Source organism: Triturus cristatus, chromosome 2_1 (genome assembly GCF_964204655.1).
Source record: "Triturus cristatus chromosome 2_1, aTriCri1.1, whole genome shotgun sequence".
NCBI lineage: Eukaryota > Metazoa > Chordata > Amphibia > Caudata > Salamandridae > Triturus > Triturus cristatus.
In genome coordinates, this window is record NC_140581.1 from 32,536,194 (window position 1) to 32,554,817 (window position 18,624).

Consider the following 18,624-nt stretch of genomic DNA (forward strand, 5'->3'; position numbering starts at 1 on the left):
TGCCGGCTCTTCCGGCTCACGCTCCTCAAAGTGAACAAAAATAGAAAATCTTGGCGGGATCCGAGCCTTTCAAGCGGCTCGCCGACGAGCCGTTGCTCGGGAAGTCGAGATGACGTTGCTGGTTCGCTGTGAGCTGCTCGCGGGTCTCCGCTCGCAGTCCGGTAGGGCGTGCAGCTTTGTTCAACGCGCGTCAGCGTTTCAGGCGAGGGAAGTTTAGGCAGCGAAGCCGGCTCCGTAGCGCGGTCCGTGCTTCTTGATACAACAAGGTATGTTTGGAGCCCACGGCAGGTAGCGCCCCTCTGGCGCGAATCCGGTCGAACAAAACAGGATTAGCGTTCTCCCCAGGGTGGAGCAGCAACGAGCTTCAGGTTAGGGAATTACGAGGAAGCTGTCGATTGACAAGCGCCGGTTCGTAGAAAGGGCGGAGCTTATGTACCCTTCCGTTTCTGGTGCCGCGGGAATCGCCGCTTGTTTTTCTGGGAGTTGTAGTGCTCTAAGCGGTAATCAGTCATACACAACCACACACCTCTTGTCTACGGGTCCGTTCCTCCCCACTACCTGCGCCTATATGTGACAACTACTCATGCCCAACACAACAACCTTCCAGTGCAGCTTAACAAGACAAAATACTTGATCGATAGTGCCGTTCTTCCGCCGAAAGCCCGCTTGGAATGGAGAGAGGATGTCATTCTCATCCATCTAGTCCTGGATCTTAACTAGGAGAGAACGGCAAAAGACCTTTTGGGCACAGTCGATCAGGCTGATAGGACGTTAGTTGGAGGGCTTCGACCTATCCCCTTTCTTGACAATTGGTATTACTTTGGCCCCGTTCCACGAGTCTGGGATCCTCCCCCCACCAGCTATGTCATTGGCCAATGTCGTAAAATATATGCCCAGTTGTCCCTGTCTGTGCGGAAGAGGTCTCTAGGGATGCCATCCAGGCACGGGGTTTTCACAGGAATAATTGCATCCAAGGAAGACAGGATTTCCTCTCTGGTAAATGAGAGGTTACATACTGGTGGACCTATGTCGTAAAACATCTGGGGTCTGTCATTAGTGTTGATAATGGAATACAGATCACTAAAATGCTTATACCATTCTGCAGCTGAGATTTTGTTGGATAAAGGGGGCGATCTTTCGAAATTGCCCTTGGACAAAATGAACCAAAACATTCTGCTATCTGGATGCAGGATGGCTTCTTCAAGATCTTCCCATCTCTTTTCGTCCCATTCTGTGCCTGTTTGTATTCCTTCCTGACTTCACGTGTCCTGGGTACATCCCTGTTCCTGATGGCTACAGACAGTCTCCCTCTCAACACTCTACACTCCTTGTTCAACCACAAATTTGTTCCTAATGATCTCCCCTGCTTTGGCCTAGTCTTATGAACGTGAACATAAAAATATCTGGCCAGATTATCAAAGAAGTCCCTTTGAAGGATGCTGCAGCTAAACTGTGTGGTTGGATAATCGGACACTATTGACAGTATCTCCAAATGCTTTTCTAGATAATTTTTGATTAATTTAATCTTAGGTTCATCTGCCATAAGAGCGGGCCATTTGAGCCGGCGTTTGTCATAAGTAGGGATTACCTCCTTAGTGCTCAATGAGCTAGGAAAGACCCTCCCCTTTTCGCCCCATGGATGTTCTACAGTCAGGCTAAGGGGATTATGGTTGCTATCACAAGACGGGATAATTAACATGTCCCGTACAACAGGCCATAGGGTGAGATCCACAAGTAGGTAGTCTATCCTACTCGACCCATTCGGTCCACTAAAAGTCACCCCCCCCTCCTTTATTGGAGCCGGTTCTCCCATTGGTGGCCCTTAGCCTATGTTCCAAGGCTATAGCATTCAGCTGCAATGCTGCTTGCGACCATTTTTTACTAGGGGTGAGCTCCAGACTCGGTACCATCCACACTTTATCCTCCTCACTCACATCGTAGGACTCAACCCAGTCGAGTGGCTCGTATGTAACATTAAAGTCACCACCAACTATTACGGGGTGGCCGTCATGCATAGGTTCCAATAAGTTGTCCAGAGCATGGAGGGTTGGGGAGCTACCTCCTCTAGTACTTCTGATGTACACATTGTAAATATCAATGGACTTGCCCTTACCAGCCAGTGGGGGCAATCAGTTTTCCCCCTTATGCCCACCCCATTCCACGAAACTATTTTCAATGTCCTGCTGTTAGTTATTGGGGAGGGAGCCTGGGGATGAGGCGATGAGGCAGGCGTAAGCTACTGACGCAGTGGTGTCCTACAATTGTTGCAGTGAAATCTGACGGATTTCACTGCACCACTCCTATGAGGCTTTGTTGCGTTGGAACACCCACCCTACATACATCATACCTGCTGCAGGTATAATGTGGTACAGGGCTTCACAAGGTCACGCATATGCCTAGGTGCATCACTTTGCAACTACCGCACAATGTGATGCAAGAATCATGCTGCAAGTATGTCAAGAAAATTATGCACCAGCGGGGGAAACTCTCATAAGGGGCTCATGAATAAGCCCCCTGTCCTTTTCCCCTATGTTGGCGCACAATGGCTGCCATGCGCCAATGCAGGCACACTTGCGCCATCGTGCAAGAGTGACTGTATTGCGGAGTTCATTGATGTTGTGGCTCCATCTCTTCTGGAGACGTCTGCAGGTGGGGCCTTTTTTAGACAGTGGCAATGCATCCTCCTGCCCGCTCGTGGTGGTGCGTGCGGGTGAATTTGTAGCCGTCGTGGATGGTAATGGCGATGTCCGGTCCAGAGCAGAGGTTGGTCCAGGTTTTCGTAAAGAAGACAATGTCTGAAGAGGTGGCATCGAGGTGGTCCCGGATTTCTGTTGCGTGTTTGTGGAGGGACCGCACGTTGAGGAGGATGCAGTTGAGACAGTCGGCTGCGCTGTTGGGCGGCAGGAGGCCCTGGTGTGCTGATGTTGCAGAAGGTGCATTTGCAATTTCGACAGGTGCAGTGTGCAAGAGAATTCTACAGCGTTGGTAGATGGCCAGCGGTGTGGCGTCCAGGGTTGAAGGCGAGGAGGGGGCTGGTGTCGTTGTGGTGGAATGCGCGAGAGGAAGTTTCTTGGTGCTGGGTGCAGTCCAGGGGCGTACTAACGCAGACGGGCTTGCCTCTTTGGCGTACCCGTGGTACGCACAGCAGCCACCGTTATGTACTGCTGTGTGGGGGACTGGACAGCTGAGAGGCGGGAAACGCAGGAAAGGACACAGGAGGGGGTAGGGACGTGAAGATGGAGTGGGTGTTGTAAATATAATTTTTTTTAATTCTTACCTTGAGGCCGGGTCCCGCTTCTTCTGTGCTCTTGCTCTCCTGAGTCTGCTTCCAGGAACAGGAAGCAGGCTGCCAGGCTGCCTCCCCTAAGCCAATCACAATGCTGTATTGCTGAGTCGTGATTGTTCTTGAGCACCCTGAGAAGGCTTTCAGCTAGGGGCTGGAGGGGTGGGAATGTTCTCCAGGCAGGCTGTAATACAGCCTGAATTGAGAATAGGGATGTGCGCATGACTGCTTTGGGCGGCCTGAGAGGGCCAACCAAACAGTCATTGTACACTTGAGTCAATCAATCAAGCATCTGTAGAGCGCACTACTCACCCGTGAGGGTCTCAAGGCGCTGAGGGGAGGCAGCTACTGGTCGAACAGCCAGGTCTTGAGGAGTCTCCTGAAGGTCAGCAGGTCCTGGGTCTGCCGCAGGTGGGTGGGGAGGGTGTTCCAGGTCTTTGCGTCGAGGTGGGAGAAGGATCTTCTGCCTGCGGTCGTTCGGCAGATGCGTGGGATGGTGGCGAGGGCGTGGTTGGCAGAACAAAGCTGGCGGTTCGGGTTGTAAAAGGACAGTCGTTCGTTGAGGTATCCTGGTCCGACGTTGTGGAGTGCTTTGTGAGCGTGGGTGAGGAGTTTGAAGGTGATCCCCTTGTGGACCGGGAGCCAGTGGAGATCTCTAAGGTGGGCGGTGATGTGGCTGTGGCAATGGAGATCAAGGATGAGGCATGCGGAGGTGTTTTGTATGCGTTCGAGTCTCTTCTGGAGTGTAGCCGTGGTTCCTGCATAGAGGGCCTTGCCGTAGTCCAGCCTGCTGCTGATGAGTGCTTGGGTGACCTTTCTCCTTGTTTCGGTGGGGATCCATCTGTAGATCTTGCGGAGCATGCGGAGGGTATTGAAGCAGGAGGAGGAGACAGGGTTGACTTGCTGGGTCATAGAGAGCGTTGAGTCCAGGATGAACCCCAGATTGCGTGCGTGGTTAGTGGGTGCCGGGGCAGCTCCCAGCGTGGTCGGCCACCAGGAGTCGTCACATACGGAGGGGGTGGAGCCAAGGATGAGGAACTCCGTCTTGTCAGAGTTCAGTTTAAGGCGGCTGGTCTTCATCCAATCTGCGACGGCCTTCATTCCCTCGTGGAGGTTGGACTTGGCAGTGTTAGGGTCCTTGGTGAGGGAGAGGATCAGCTGGGTGTTGTCGGCGTACAAGATGATGTTGAGGTGGTGTGCTCTGACGATGTTGGTGAGCAGTGTCATGTAGATGTTGAAGAGTGTCGGGCTGAGGGATGGTCCTTGGGGTACACCGCAGGTGATCTTGGTGGCTTTGGATTGGTACTGGGTGAGGCGGACTCTCTGGGTTCTGCCGGTGAGGAAGGAGGTGATCCAATCCAGGGTTTTGCCTCAGATCCTTGCGTCGTGGAGGCGTGTGCGCAGGGTGTGGTGGCAGGCAGTGTCGAAGACGGCTGAGAGGTCCAGGAGGATGAGGGCCACGGTTTCCCCCTTGTCCAGTATGGACCTGATGCCGTCCGTGGCGGCGATGAGAGCGGTTTCGGTGCTGTGGTTCCTGCGGAAGCCGGATTGGGAGGGGTCCAGGACGTTGTTCTCCTCCAGGAAGTGGGTCAGTTGTCTGTTGGCGGTCTTCTCAATGACTTTCGCCGGAAACAGGAGCAGGGAGATTGGTCGGAAGTTCTTGAGGTTCTTTGGGTTCGCCTTGGGCTTCTTTAGGAGGGCGTTGATCTCGGCGTGTTTCCAGATCTCGAAGGAGCTGTTGATTATCTTTCGGAGTTGGGTGCGATGATGAAGCTTGCCTAAGATGTGGTGGGGCAGGGGTCGGATGGTGCGCCGGAGTGGATGGTGTTCATGATTTTGATGGGGTCTTCATCGGTGATGTTGTTCCAGGAGAGCAGAAGGTCAGTGTGTTTGGTGGGTGTTGGGTCGTGGGGGTCGGCATCTATCATCGCTGTCTGGGTGTCGAAGCTGTTGTAGATGTCTGTTATCTTGCGGTGGAAGAAGTTAGTCGCAGAGTTCTTGTGACTGCGGTACGCCATTGGAGCTGGAGCTGGAGCTGGGGGTGGCGAGTTCTTTCACGATGTTGAAGAGCTCTTTGCTGTTGTGTGCGTTGTTGTCGATGCGTTCCCTGAAGGAGGATCTTTTGGCGGATCGGATGAGTTGGGGGTGTTTGCGTCTGGCGTTCATGAGAGCTGCGTGTCTGTTCATTGCACCATTGCCTCTCGAATCTTCTGCAGGTGCGCTTGGAGTTCTGAAGGTCGGCGTTGAACCAGATGGCTCTTGTGTCAGTGTGCCTGTTGGAGGGTTTCCTGATCGGGGCGAGGGTGTTGGCGCAGTCATCGATCCATTGTCTGAGGTTGTGGGCTGCTGTGTCGGTCTCGGTGGACTCGGGTGGAGGGTCTCGAGCGAGTGTGGTGATGGCTTGGTCTTCAGTTACTTTTTTTCCATTTGCAGTATGGGGTCCGTTGTTGTTGGTTGTGTGCGGTGTGTTTCTTGAAGGAGAAGTGGATGCAGTGGTGGTCGGCCCAGTGGAGTTCGTGGAGTGGCTGAATGTCATGTGGTCGCTGGCAGAGAAGATGGGGTCGAGTGTTTGTCCGGCGGAGTGGGTGGGTGTCGTGACGAGTTGTTTGAGTCCGAGGTTGGCGAGGTTGGCGATCAGTGTTGTGTAGTTGTTGTCGTTGGCGTTCTCGAGGTGGAAATTCAGGTCTCCGAGGAGGATGTAGTAGGTGGAGGCGAGGGTGTGCGTGCCAATGAGGTCGGCGATGGATTCGCTGAACTGTGGTCAGGGTCCCGGGAGTCTGTAGATGAGGGTTCCTCTGAGGGTGGTGTTGTGATCGACGTGGATCTGGAAGTGTAGGTGTTCGGCCACGCTGAGGGTGTCTTTAGTGTTGGTTGAGATTGTGATGGTGTTCCTGTGGATGATGGCGATGCCTCCTCCTCGTTTGTTGTTGTTCCGGTACCTGCGTGTGACCTTGTAGCCATCCGGGATGGCTATGGCTATGTCCAGCGCCGAGGAGGTGTTCATCCAGGTCTCCGTCAAGAAGGCTACGTTTGGGTCGGAGGAGTCGAGCAGGTCCCAGAGTTCGACGGCGTGCTTGTGGACTGATCGGGTGTTGAGTAGTATGCAGCTGAGGTGGTTGTTGCCTTCCGCGCTGGTGTGCGCCGGCTGGTGTAGCTGCAGTTTCGGCAGGTGAAAGGTCCATTGGTGAGCTTTGGGGTGGCCTGGAAGCAGGTGGGATTTCAGCCGGTGTTGGCGTCGTTGCGGCGTCAGGTCCTGTGGAGGTCACGGGGGCCAGGGTGTCTGGCGCAGGACGCGGTCCAGTCGAGGACGGGTGCAGACGGGCTTGCCTTAGGCGCAACCTTCGGCGCGCCAGCGGCGCGACCGCGTAGCGGTCGGTATTTGTAGGGGAGGGGGGAGGGGGGAGGGACGAGGAGCTGGGAGGTGGGAGCAGAAGGGGAGGGGTCAGCGACGGAGGAGAAACGGAGGTGAACAGGAAGCAACGAGGGGGCACAAGAGAAAAATAAAATCACAGTAACAGAGGGAAAATAAAATAACAGAAGCAGTCCTATGCAATGATCTAAGTCACAAAAACCCTACCAGGCACATTTGACCATTTACCGAAATATGGCAAGAACGGGGTCAGGGGGACTCGAACCCTGCAACAGGGAGCTTGCTGGATGCCAGGCGGCGCAGAGCACTGTGGAGCTGCTGGGGAGGATGAGCGAGGTCCTGAGGCGAGGCCTGAGGGCATTACACTCCGTCCCTGCCCTGCTCCGTGAGTAGGGCAGCCCCACCCACCCTACCACCATAGCATGAGTACATCAGAAAGTTATCATCATGTTATGTTTCCTCTTCTTGCACTGCTTGAAAGCAGTGGGGCGATGCTCTTCCGCCAAAGCGGATGAGCCGCCACTGGGGGTGCGTCACAGGTGCTAGGCCTGGGCCCAACTCAACCCACGGGCCTCCTCCGCTGTGTGTCCCACCTTCTCCTCACCTGGACTTTGACACCGTGGCGCAATCCGCTACACTCTCTACAAATCTGTGATTCAGCCGGCAGGAGCCTCAGCCAGGCAGAATTTCATAAGCCTATGTACAGCAGTCGCCGCCAAGTCCGCTGGACAACCTCCCGATGCAGGTGATGCAACAGGGCCACCTTAGGCGTGAAGTTGCAGCGCTCCCGCCACACAAGTTAGGCGCAGCTCAAGGGCCGCACCCTCCACAGCATCCGGCCAGCGCAACATCCTCCGGACTGTGATGCAGAGAGGTGCAGCCCACCATTGGTAATCCCCTCAGTGCACCCCGGTGTAGTGGTGGCGCGTGGTATGCGATGCAGACCTCTCAACAGTGGTGCACAGGAGCACCTCTACCGTTCACAATTCCGAGGGTCAGCAATGTGTCCTCATGCGACTTCACCACCAGGTAAGAGCGATCACTGATGCCTCAATGTCTACCGCCACTGCCCAGCAACTCCACAGCACTTCCACATCCCACTCCGGGTCCCAGACACAGGCCCAGTGAGGCCTCAGGGCCCTGGTGACTGTCCACGCTTTCAAGTTGTTGCAAGGAATGCGCAATGATAAGTGATGCATCACTGGTTTTGCCCAGCAATGTGCCCCTTTTCATGATTGTATCCCTGAATTTCCTCTTCCCCTGAGACTCTGGCTGGTCATCCTGGATGTTGGGGGGTTTGGGAGGGATGTTGATCTGTGCTGCACTTGGCCCTGGCTGCTCCATTTTGCATTCCATTAGTTTTGTTTCCTATTTGTCATTGGAGGTGAACTTATCAGCTATTTTTGCCTCTAGAGGCAAAAAAAGTCACATTGAGCTGACTAACGTGTGATTTATTGCCGCTAATGGGCCTCTCATCAGTTCCCGGCTGCTAACATCAGAATTTGTATTGCCTTCACGCTAGTGTTAGCGGTAGTTTTCACCGCAGCCACCTAAAACTATAGCCATGTAGCGACATATTGTACATACATCGCTAACAAGGCAATAGTTTTCAGTGATAGGCCACGTTAAGAAAACTGATGCTAACTGCTGCTAACGCTAGTTAGCAGAAGTTTTGGTACATATGCCCCTCAGTCTGCCAAAACCAGGCTAAGTTATTTATCACCTGTCCGACAACAGTCCAGAACCCCAATGTAACCATGCACCAGTGCTCCATATCAGTAGGACTGGTGCATGGACAATAATAGCAATTGAGTGATCTTTGTAGCGGCAACCTCAGTAAAGGCAGTAAATACTTTGATCAGAGTAGGGCACCATGATGCCAAACTGTCCTTTTTCGCCTTCTGATATTAATGTGTCTTCCTTGCTGTTTTCCTTTCCCTCTTCGGCCTCATGACCACTCTCCATGTTCTGGTTGTTGCAGAGGGTGGACCTGCTGTGTGATGTTGGGGTCAAGAAGGTCATCTGTGCAGCTCAGTTTTCTGTGGCGCTTATGAAGGGCGGACAGGTCTTCACTTTTGGACAAGGTAAGTACTTTTGGGAAGGTAAGGGTCTACATGACTAGATCCGAGTGTCACATTCTCTAGAGCTGACAGGCTGCTTCGAGAGAGTTCCATTTTTATTATTTTTGCATTTTATTATATTATTTGTTTGCAGAGCACCCACTCCAAGCTCAGTTTTGTTTGGGCGCTACGATCAATGAAACAATAAATACTAAGGAAAGTCTGAAGCAGCATGCCCTGGAGAATGGGGAACCTGGTTATGTTTCGAACAAGAGTCCTTTGAGCTCTTTTGTGAAGGCCAAGAGTTCTAAATCCTCTGGCCCATGACAGCAAATCCTTGGTTTCTCTTCCATCAGAGTCTTTTTAGGAGCACTTAGCCTAGACTGCTTGACCAAACAGAACAAATAGGTGGACAACAACCTATTTTGTGCCACACAGAATGGTGTCTTGTCTTTGATGCACTTAAAACACAGACACACACTCGAGTCTCCTCTGTGTAGGAGCAGTTATTCAATCCTCTGGCCCTGATGATGCTAAACACTAGCTTGATGTACACACTGAGTAATAGCGGCGATCTTTGCAGAACTCCACACACAACCCACACTCTGAGGATGTAAATTGGGCAGCATAATGACATGTGCCCAATACTTAAGAAAATAGTGAAACCATCTCAACAGGTGAAAAACATCTTTATGAGTCAGCAAAGTAACAAGGTCATGAATGACATCTCACACGGGATATCTGAGATCTCTCGCTTTTTGCATTTGTTAGCTACCTATTTCCACACCGCCAACACCCAACTGTAGTGTAGTCCTATTAGTACCCTGTCATGCAGGACCTACGTTGTTTACGGATAACATATACTGTGGGTCTGGCGGCAGACTTGCTCCGTGCACCCCGCAGCATATGTTAGCCTATGGTTTGCATTAGCTAGCTCGTAGTGCCGCTAGAATCTCCTGTTATCAGAGAGATTCGTTTTTGACAACCTCAGAACACAATAACCTCAGACTCGTGGAAACAATATACTACTTTTCACCCAGTCACATGTGCTTGCTTGTTTTGCTCTCAGAGAGATACAAAGAAGAATCTGTTGAGCGTTTTTACAATAAGAATTTATTGTACCGTAGTTCTTCTCATGTTGAATAAGTGTGCCGTTATGACTGTAACACAGTAGCAGAGATATAGAACCAGCAGTACAGTGAATAAAAATAAATAGTATTGTTCTATCATTTTGCAATAGTCACGAATATATACATGAATATGAAATGCATTTATAAAATAAAGGGCGTACTCCTAAGATGCCTGACTAGATGTTCCTAAGTGTACCTAGCATGTGAGCAGGTGCTAACAGAGCCTAAGCCTAAGAGCCTATGAGGCAAGAATCCCGCTAGGATTGAGTCGAACCCCCATACCTGAATAGTGAGAGTGTGGGACTTTGTCCTGGACTTGAGCTGGACACCCCGCGAGGGATCGTCAGACCACTGTCAGCTGGAGCGATGGCATGCCGGAGCTGTGTCGTCTCCGGTCAGTGTGTCGGTCTTGAAGTCTCTGTTCCCTCCTGCCTTCTGATAGCAAGAGGTGCTGTATTTATATAGTCTATGTACGTGTGTTACCAATTGTTCAGTATGAGGATGACGTTGGGTATTAAACCTTGTGCGTCAATGGGAGAGGTGAAGTATGCCTCCTGGTGAGTGTACTCATCAATTATTCATATGTGCTAAGGATGACGTCTTAGCAATATCGATTGGGAAAAACCCACCCTCGGCATGGAACTAGGTGAAAGGTTTAGTCCATAAAAGGCTACTGTCCTTATAAGGCGTGATGTCCCTATAAGGCATTCTGTCCTTATTTGGAGTTATGTCCTTATAAGGCTCATTCATAGGAAATAACGGGAGCTGGTGTAGGGAAAGTGTACGATGTTCCCTGGACCTATACAAGGGTACCGATATGAAATATAACACTCACTCCACCTTATACTTAACAATAATATTACACATTCTGAGATGCACATTTTCATAACAGTGTCAGTGTATAAAATTATCAAGCAGTCATTTAAAATGTTTCTAAAAATGTTTAAAAAATCTTTTAAAAACAGTTTAAAAAACGAGGAAAATGTTTCTTTGGTAAGGTTTGACATTGTCGTAAAATTCCGCAAATCACAGTTCTAAACGAGTTCGATGCCACAAGTTGAATTACTGCAAGCATACTTAGAAGGCCATGTTTCGTGATAGAAAGTGTCAATTTGTAAAAGTTATTTTGGAAATATAAAGGGAAGGAAAAAGTTCCATATTCGTTCCCAGCACATGGTGAGCCAGATTGAGATTAAATGTCCTGGCTGGGAGACATAACATTATCACTGCCTGCTACAGCAGGGGGCAAACAGTGCAATACCTCGCATAGCACGTCAAGTGTGCATAGATGAAACTCCTCTTAGCCAATAGCTGGTGTGTAGGTTTCCGGTACCGGATTCGAAACCTCTGTGTCAATGCTGGAGCTGAAATTGAATTCAGTCGTGAAAGGCTCCTGCGGTTCCTCAAGGAAGGCATGCGTCAAGATGGAAATACGCTGGGGACAGAGTCGTGCATGGGACCACTAAGAGTTCAGCCTGGAGTCTAAGTCCGCTGGCGTCTCTGTCAGAGGTGTCAGACAGATGTCCAACTCGCATTCGCAGAACAGGCATCAGAAGACAGGTACGATACAGTCCTCAAAGACTGGTCTGAAGGAAAAGAACGAAGAAGCAATTAGTTCTCGTAGGCGAGGTGCACTGAGATGCTGTACCATGCGCTCACGGTAATGGCTTTCCAGGAGAGCCTTCGCAATCTCACTGGCGGATGGTCCGTCCATTGCGCAGAAGGTAGACGATAATCAGGATTCCAGCTACAGCGAGCAGGATCAGAGGTACACCCCCGAAAATGCTTCCAAATACAGAGTGAATAAAGTTAGGAATAACTCCGAGGGTTGTCTGGAAGGTGTTAAGGAATCCTGACCCTATGGTCTTAAATAAGTGCACAATGCCACTCGTATCTAACATATTAAAGATACGTCCGACCATTTCTACGAAATGTTGGGGGCAGTTTGTTCGAATTAGCGCCTGTATCTCGGTTGAGGTCCTTGCAACTTGAAGTTCAAAGGTTTCTCGAGCGGAGGTAAGTGGCATGGTTTTCTGTAAAAGCATGGCTTTCATTCTGCTCAGAGCATCAAACTGTATCAACAAAACATTCAGTGAAGGCCATACTAGCGCCTGCCTGACTGTATTTGTTGGAGGAATCAATACTTGCATACAGCAAGTAACCCTGGTGTTCACGGTGACCAGATATGCAACGCCTGGAAGCATGCCACAACAATCTTGATTGTTCAGCATCAAGTATCTCCCATTCAAAAGTAACTCGAACACTGGCGATATTACGGCAGCTGGTGTTCCTTTCATCTGGCAAGACAGATTTGAAACTGAACCATTACAGGCTCCGTACAAAACGATATCTTGGCACATGAGAGAACCGCTGAAAGCGTTCTCACAGTTGGTACCACTAAGAAACACTTCTCGATCCCCACTCTGGCATCGAAATCTATGGTAAATCCAAGAATTTCTTAATGTATTCTTTACCGAATATTTCATATCTACCTGCCTGCCTTTGCTCAAGGCAATAGTAAAACTGAAATGTAGTGACCGGGAGAGTGATTAGGCCATGGATTAGCCACTCAGTTGATGGTAATTCAGCTACTGTAAATGGTAGTCTGTCCAGTTTTTCAATTTACAGCAGTGTATATATAGCTCCCTTTTGTGCCATTTCAATCTGTGTATCAGTTAGATTGTATTCTGAAAACAGGGACGTACTGTTTATAAAACACCAAGGTACAAGGCTTGCACGCAAAGTTTGTAGCGTCCAGCTCAATAACATAATAGAACGTAACTGTGATTGGCCGTGTTGTAATATGGCTAAATCCTGTTCTAGTATGTCAATAGCAGAAGATACAATGTTGCCCAATGAATATACTCTGGAGGTCAAAGTAGTTAACCCATTATCCACCACAGCAAAAGCTTTTTCCAAGTTTATACGGTCTATTTCCCGTATTCTCTCTGCGGCTTCTTGTTGGGAAATCTTGCAGATTTCATTATAGGCAGCATAAATGCCTGCATATATGAAACGTTTTTGACGTTGTATCGAAGGTCCTAGTAAAAAGTCCCTAAGATCCATGTCTTGTGAGAGTAAAAATAAATGTTGTTTCACTTCTGCAAGTGTTGAGGTTTCTAGATGTCACTACCCCCGGGCGTTCTCTCTGTACTCGTGGATCTGGCCTATGCATACTGAGTCCCTTGGTGAGGTTCAGGAACCTTTTATGACATATGTTTGTGTCTAAGGGCCAAACCACCCACTTCCAATTTGGGTCTGATTTATTGTACTGTAGTATATCATCAACTGTAGCCCCTTCCTCTGTAGAAGAATTCTGCCACCCCTGTGTTGGTGTAGGTAACCTTGGAGTGTTCAGGTCCTTTATCTTGGCTATTCCAAGACAGGATGTCTGTTGCACAGTATTATTTAAAAAGATCATCTGCTGTGGAATGAGGCATGCTCTAAATAGTTCCTCCGTACCCTGGGCTTGCCAGATCCTCAAACCCCAAATTGATTTTAAGTCAATTCCGTCTTTCCATAGGTGGAAACCCTGTTCAGACAATTGGGCCAAAAAGAAAGCAGAGTAAATCTGTTTGGTGTTTGTCAACATAATTTTCTGTGCTGATGTTGGTGCAACCTTATAATACAATGAGGCTGGATCTGTTGTATTACATCCTGAAAAGTATGTAAATTTCTGTGCAAACACTTGTGAACTAGTTTTCGGTGGTGTTGGGCAATGTTCTCACTGATGGTACTCAAATACATTCCTGGGTGAAATGGATTTGTGCAGGAAATGATGACCAAAATGTTGATAACAGTACAATTTTCATAGTCTGAAGAACCCTCTAACATTTCATTATTAGAAAATGCAGCAGTTTTCTCTAAATCAGACAACATGTTATTAACTGTTTCCATGTCCCAATCATCAGAAAATGTAGTGGAGGTAATGATATCACTCAAAGATATTTTAAATACATGATTAATTTTTAAAAGTTCAGTCGGGCCGAAAATGTTGAAATCAACCTTGTCCCATACTATACCATCGGGTATAGGACCTGCTGTAATGTTCACTGATGACAAGTCTCTTCGTTCACGATGTGATGATGTGTGTGGCTTCAGGAGGGCGTTGACCTTTCAGGCTGTGCAATCTTGTTGAAGATAATGTCCATTAATAAGCATATTAAAAGTCATTACTAAACCTAGCCATAAAAGAAAAAACATTATCCCAGAAATTACCCAGAGTTCACTCCAAGGTGATAACCAGGTATGTCTTTGAAAGAAAGAGAAGAAAGTTCTTTAATTCTTGCTTGAATGGTGTTTTGGATGGTGTCATTTACGGCTCGCATTGATCCAGAGAAAACGTATCAAAGTTAATGAAATCGCCAGAAGCAGTTCGATCAAATGTTGGAATTGCATCGGGATTAGTTGAAATTTTAATTTCCTCTTGACGAGGCATGTTGATGTAGACGTCTGTATTAGGTCCAATTGCAACTTGTGAATTATTCTGATTTTCATTTAGAATTTGAACGTCTGGTTCAAGTGGAAAAAGTTCCATAGCATTGTTGCTTAGTTCTTCATTCCTTACAGATGTCTCTTCAAACGTGATGAGTCCTTCTGTTTGAACTTCTTGGATTGTAGCTAGAGGAGGATGTCTGCTACATCAGAGCCCACTAGGCCTTCTGTTTAGTATCGGCCACATAGTGTGGTTTGATTAAGTCAATTGAGACAAATCTTTTCTCCTTTTTTCCGGCAAGAGGCGGGAGCAGCACAGTTCTTGTTCCGTGTACTGCAAGGATTGGTACAGGTTTTCTGTAAGAGGATCCAAATTCCTTTTTGTCTGCAATTTTCTCTCCGATCAGATCCCTGACTTTTGGGATCCAGACAGGTCTTGCCGTGACTACCTTGACTTCCTCAGTGGCAGTCTGCTTTAGATGGACATTGCTTTGTTTTGTCCTGGATTCTTTTAGATCCTGTAAAACAGCCAAACGATCATGGATGTCAAATGGTTTTTCATCCGCCACTGCGCCTTCACAATCAAGATCAGGTACCCACATTTGTGTGTCAAAGAGGACCTCATATGGAGTGACACCACCTAGAGAGCTTCTTGGCTGGTTATTTAATGCCCTCTGTACCCCATAAAGGTGTGTGACCCAACTACCGCCCTTGCCTAATACCCTAGCTGTTAAAGATTGCTTTAAGTCTTGTTTTTTTCTCTCCACAACATAATTTCCCTCAGGGTGATATGGAGATGAGAACCGCAATGCTACGTCCAGTCCTTCCATGGCCTCTTTGTAAGCCCAAGAGCTAAACGCAGGGCCGCAGTCCGAGTGTAATGTGCTAACTGCGTATGTATCAATAAAGACTCGCAAATCTTTTATAACAGTTCGAGCGTCAGCAGAACGCTGAGGCCAAACCCATAGGAATCTCGAGCATGAATCCACTGCCACCATGATATACCTGTAAGCCCCGCCCGTTTGTAAGGGGCCGCAGTGGTCGAAGTAAACACATGCAAGAAGTTTCTCAGATTTTAGTAATGGTGTCAGTGCCGGGCATGCAACTGTGAAGCCTTTCATCTGCTGCCAGATGTCGCATTTCAAGACTTAGTCTTTAGTTTGCTTACATAACCCTGGCCACCAATAGCGCTGTTTCAGTAAAGAAATAGTCGCGGTAACGCCCACACCCTCGTGTGCAGCTAATATTGAACCTTGCCTATGATCCATATTTGGTATTACTCTATCCCCCACTCCAGGAATCTGAGCATATGGAATATATTGTGCATCTAACTTGTAGGAGTTTTTGAGTGGACATTTTTTAGGTACTGCTGTGCTGCCTTTGCGTGAAGCGATGACAGCTACCATTATATCTCAGTCTATTCTCGATTTAGAACAAGTCAGCGCAGCTACGGAAGCCGTGCGAACAGCCCTCTTTGCGGCTTCATCAGCCAATGAATTCCCTTCAACGTGTTAATGTTAATGTTATTGATATTTCTAAAGCGCAAACTGTTACCCAAGGGTGTCCTGGCGTTAAAACAAGATGTCCTACGAAGGCCTAAAACACGGGGAAAGGGATGGTAAGTAGTTAGACAGAGAAAAGCCAAGTCTTCAGGACCCTCCTAAAGTCCAGATGATTTGTTGTGCACCTGATATGCAGCGGAAGGTCATTCCATGCCTTGGCAGCACCAACTACATCACTTCTGCCTCCCCAGTTGGGCACTGATACCAGTTTTGCTTCTGAAGAGTGCAAAGATCTTCTAGAAACATACCACTGGAACAGCAATTTTAGGTGAAGGGGTCCATTTCCTTGAAGGGATTTGTGGACCACACACAGAGCTTTAAAACGAACAGCTGAGATTGAAGCATTTTTTGAGATGCCAGCGGGTAGTCTGGCCGCTGCATTCTGCAGAAGTTGAAGTTTTTTCATGAGCCCTTCTTGGATACTGAGATAAAGACTGTTACAATAATCCAGTTTGGACATCGCTAAGGCAGTAATGGCTGTTTGTTGGCGGTCTTTAGGTAGGAACGTCGTAATTTTCTTGCAAGATCTCAAAGTGTAAGATGTAGCAGAGACCACCGCGTTCACTTGATCCTTAAAACTGAGTTTATTGTCTATATAGACTCTTAGGTTCTTTACCTTCCTAAATAGGAGTCGGAAGAGGACCCAGTGTATCCGGCCACCATGCCGGGGACCAGAAAGCTGGATCATTGCCGAACAGAACCACCTCCGTCTTACTGGAGGTAAGCTTAAGGCAGTTTTGGGCCATTCAGTTACCCACGGCTGTCATGCAATCATGGAAACGGGATGCCGTTCCCTGTCTCCCATCAGGTAGCAGTGACACTACAATTTGGGTGTCATCCGCATATGAGGTTAAATGAAAACCAAAAGATTCAATCAGGGGCGCCTACTGAGATACATAAACGTTAAAAAGTGTGGGACTCAAGGACTACCCCTGCAGGACTCCGCAGGGAAACATGAAAGGTTTCGCCGTGAACTCACCGACAGACACCGTCTGTACTTTATTGGATAGGAAGGATTTGAGCAGCTTCCAGACGGTGTCCTTGACTCCAATCTCCTGCAGCTGATCCATCAAAAAGACGGATGGACCGTATCAAAGGACGCCAAGAGGTCCAACATAATCATAGCTGCTTTTCCTCCCTGATCCAGTATAGTCCTAATTTCTTCAGTGGATTTAAGGAGTGCAGACTCTGTGCTGTATCCCCCCCCCCGAAACTCGTATTGGGTGGGGTCTAGTACCTGGATTTCTTCCAGGAATAGACTGAGTTGTGCATTCATAATTCTTTCTGTGATTTTTGTGGGGAGTGGAAGTCTGGAAATGGGTCTAAAATTATTGGCGTCTTTGGGATCCCGACTTGGTTTTTTCAGAAGGGGTAGTAAAGATGCACTTTTCCATGCTTTATGGAAATACCCTTCCTCAAACATAGCATTGATGCTGGAAGTCAAAGTAACTGCGATTGGCTCGGTGCTAGTTTAAGTATTGAGAGTGGGCATGGATCAAATGGTGAGCCCGATTTTGCCATCATAAGAATCTTAAAAGTATCTGTGACATTAACTGGGGCAAATTTATCAAGCTGTGGCAAGGAGGTTTGTAATGGCTTAGGATATGCTTCGTCAGTCAAGCGAGTCTTCGTAGTAGAGCCTGTGAGAGTAGAAAAAATGGCCTCCACTTTATCGAAGAAAAATGTTGCTATATTGTCTCACAGTTCTTGGCTAGCCATAAAAGGAGGGGGCGGGGTATACTAAGGCTGTGACTGTTTGAAACAGTTCCTTAGTAGAATTGTTTGCAGAGTTAATTTTATTTGCAAAAAACTCTTGCTTTGTTTTTAAAAGCAACTGTTTATACTGAGCTAAGCTTAGCTTGTATTTAGTTTTATCTGTCTCATTGTACTCCATGCTCTTTCAATGTGCTTGCACGCCAGTTTTTTTCCTCTGAGCTCTTGGGTATACCAAGGCAAAGAGGGTCGTGCCCTGTTGGGGCAGAGGAGGTTTTTAGGAGCTAGCTTGTTGCCGCTGACGCCATCACGTTGATGACTGGAACACGTGATTCTTCGGTAGCTCGGTTTTCAACTCTGCTACCTGTTTCCATAGCATTTTGTGTGTAATAGTACCACCTTTTGCATCCTTAAACCCGTTTTGTTCCTAATGTTGTATGTACTCATTGTAAAAGGAATCACACATGATTAGTGTGGGGAATTTGTGATCCGTATTTACAAGTGTCAGTATCAGTGCTTTTAATTCTGCCAACTGAGCCGTGCAGTCTCCTAGAGATTGCATCTTTGTGCAGCGAGGATGGAACTTGCCATCACGCATGTGACCTTTAACAATAGCACATGCCGCAAAATATTGCTGCTTACTTCCTATCGCCGCTCGAGCAGATCCGTCAGTGTAAATAATATATTCATACTGGTCAAGAGGCAAGATTTCATTTGGTAGAGGATATTCTTGTTGATATTGCAGGAATGCTTGTGTTTTTAAACTTGGATCAAATCTGTATTCAACATCTATTGCAGTCAGAGAATTAGCCCATTGTATCCATCTTGGATATAACGCTTTCACATTCGGGATGCTGGTTTTTGTAACAGTTTCAAAGCCGGTACCGAAGTTACGACAATAATGCGTTTCCCCTGAACCAGTGCTCTTTCTTTTGCTACAGCAGTCTGAACGGCTGTCAGGATTTTTTCTGTTGAAGTGAAACACATTTCTGCATTTGTGTACATGTGTGATTTGTATGCGATTGGTTCAGTTTCTCCTTCATTGACGGTCAAATAAGTGTACCCGCTTTGA

General features: G+C 48.0%; 1 protein-coding gene across 7 annotated transcripts in view; it reads left to right on the forward strand.

Annotated features, from left to right (window-relative positions):
* LOC146863653 (putative E3 ubiquitin-protein ligase HERC1) overlaps positions 1-18,624 on the forward strand; it is a 1,482,062-nt gene that overhangs the window by 1,263,320 nt on the left and 200,118 nt on the right. For all 7 annotated transcript variants that reach the window (XM_085627737.1, XM_085627739.1, XM_085627735.1 and 4 more), the window contains one exon: positions 8,635-8,737. In XM_085627737.1, coding sequence (XP_085483863.1) covers positions 8,635-8,737 — 103 coding nt within the window. The remainder of the gene's footprint in view (positions 1-8,634; positions 8,738-18,624) is intronic.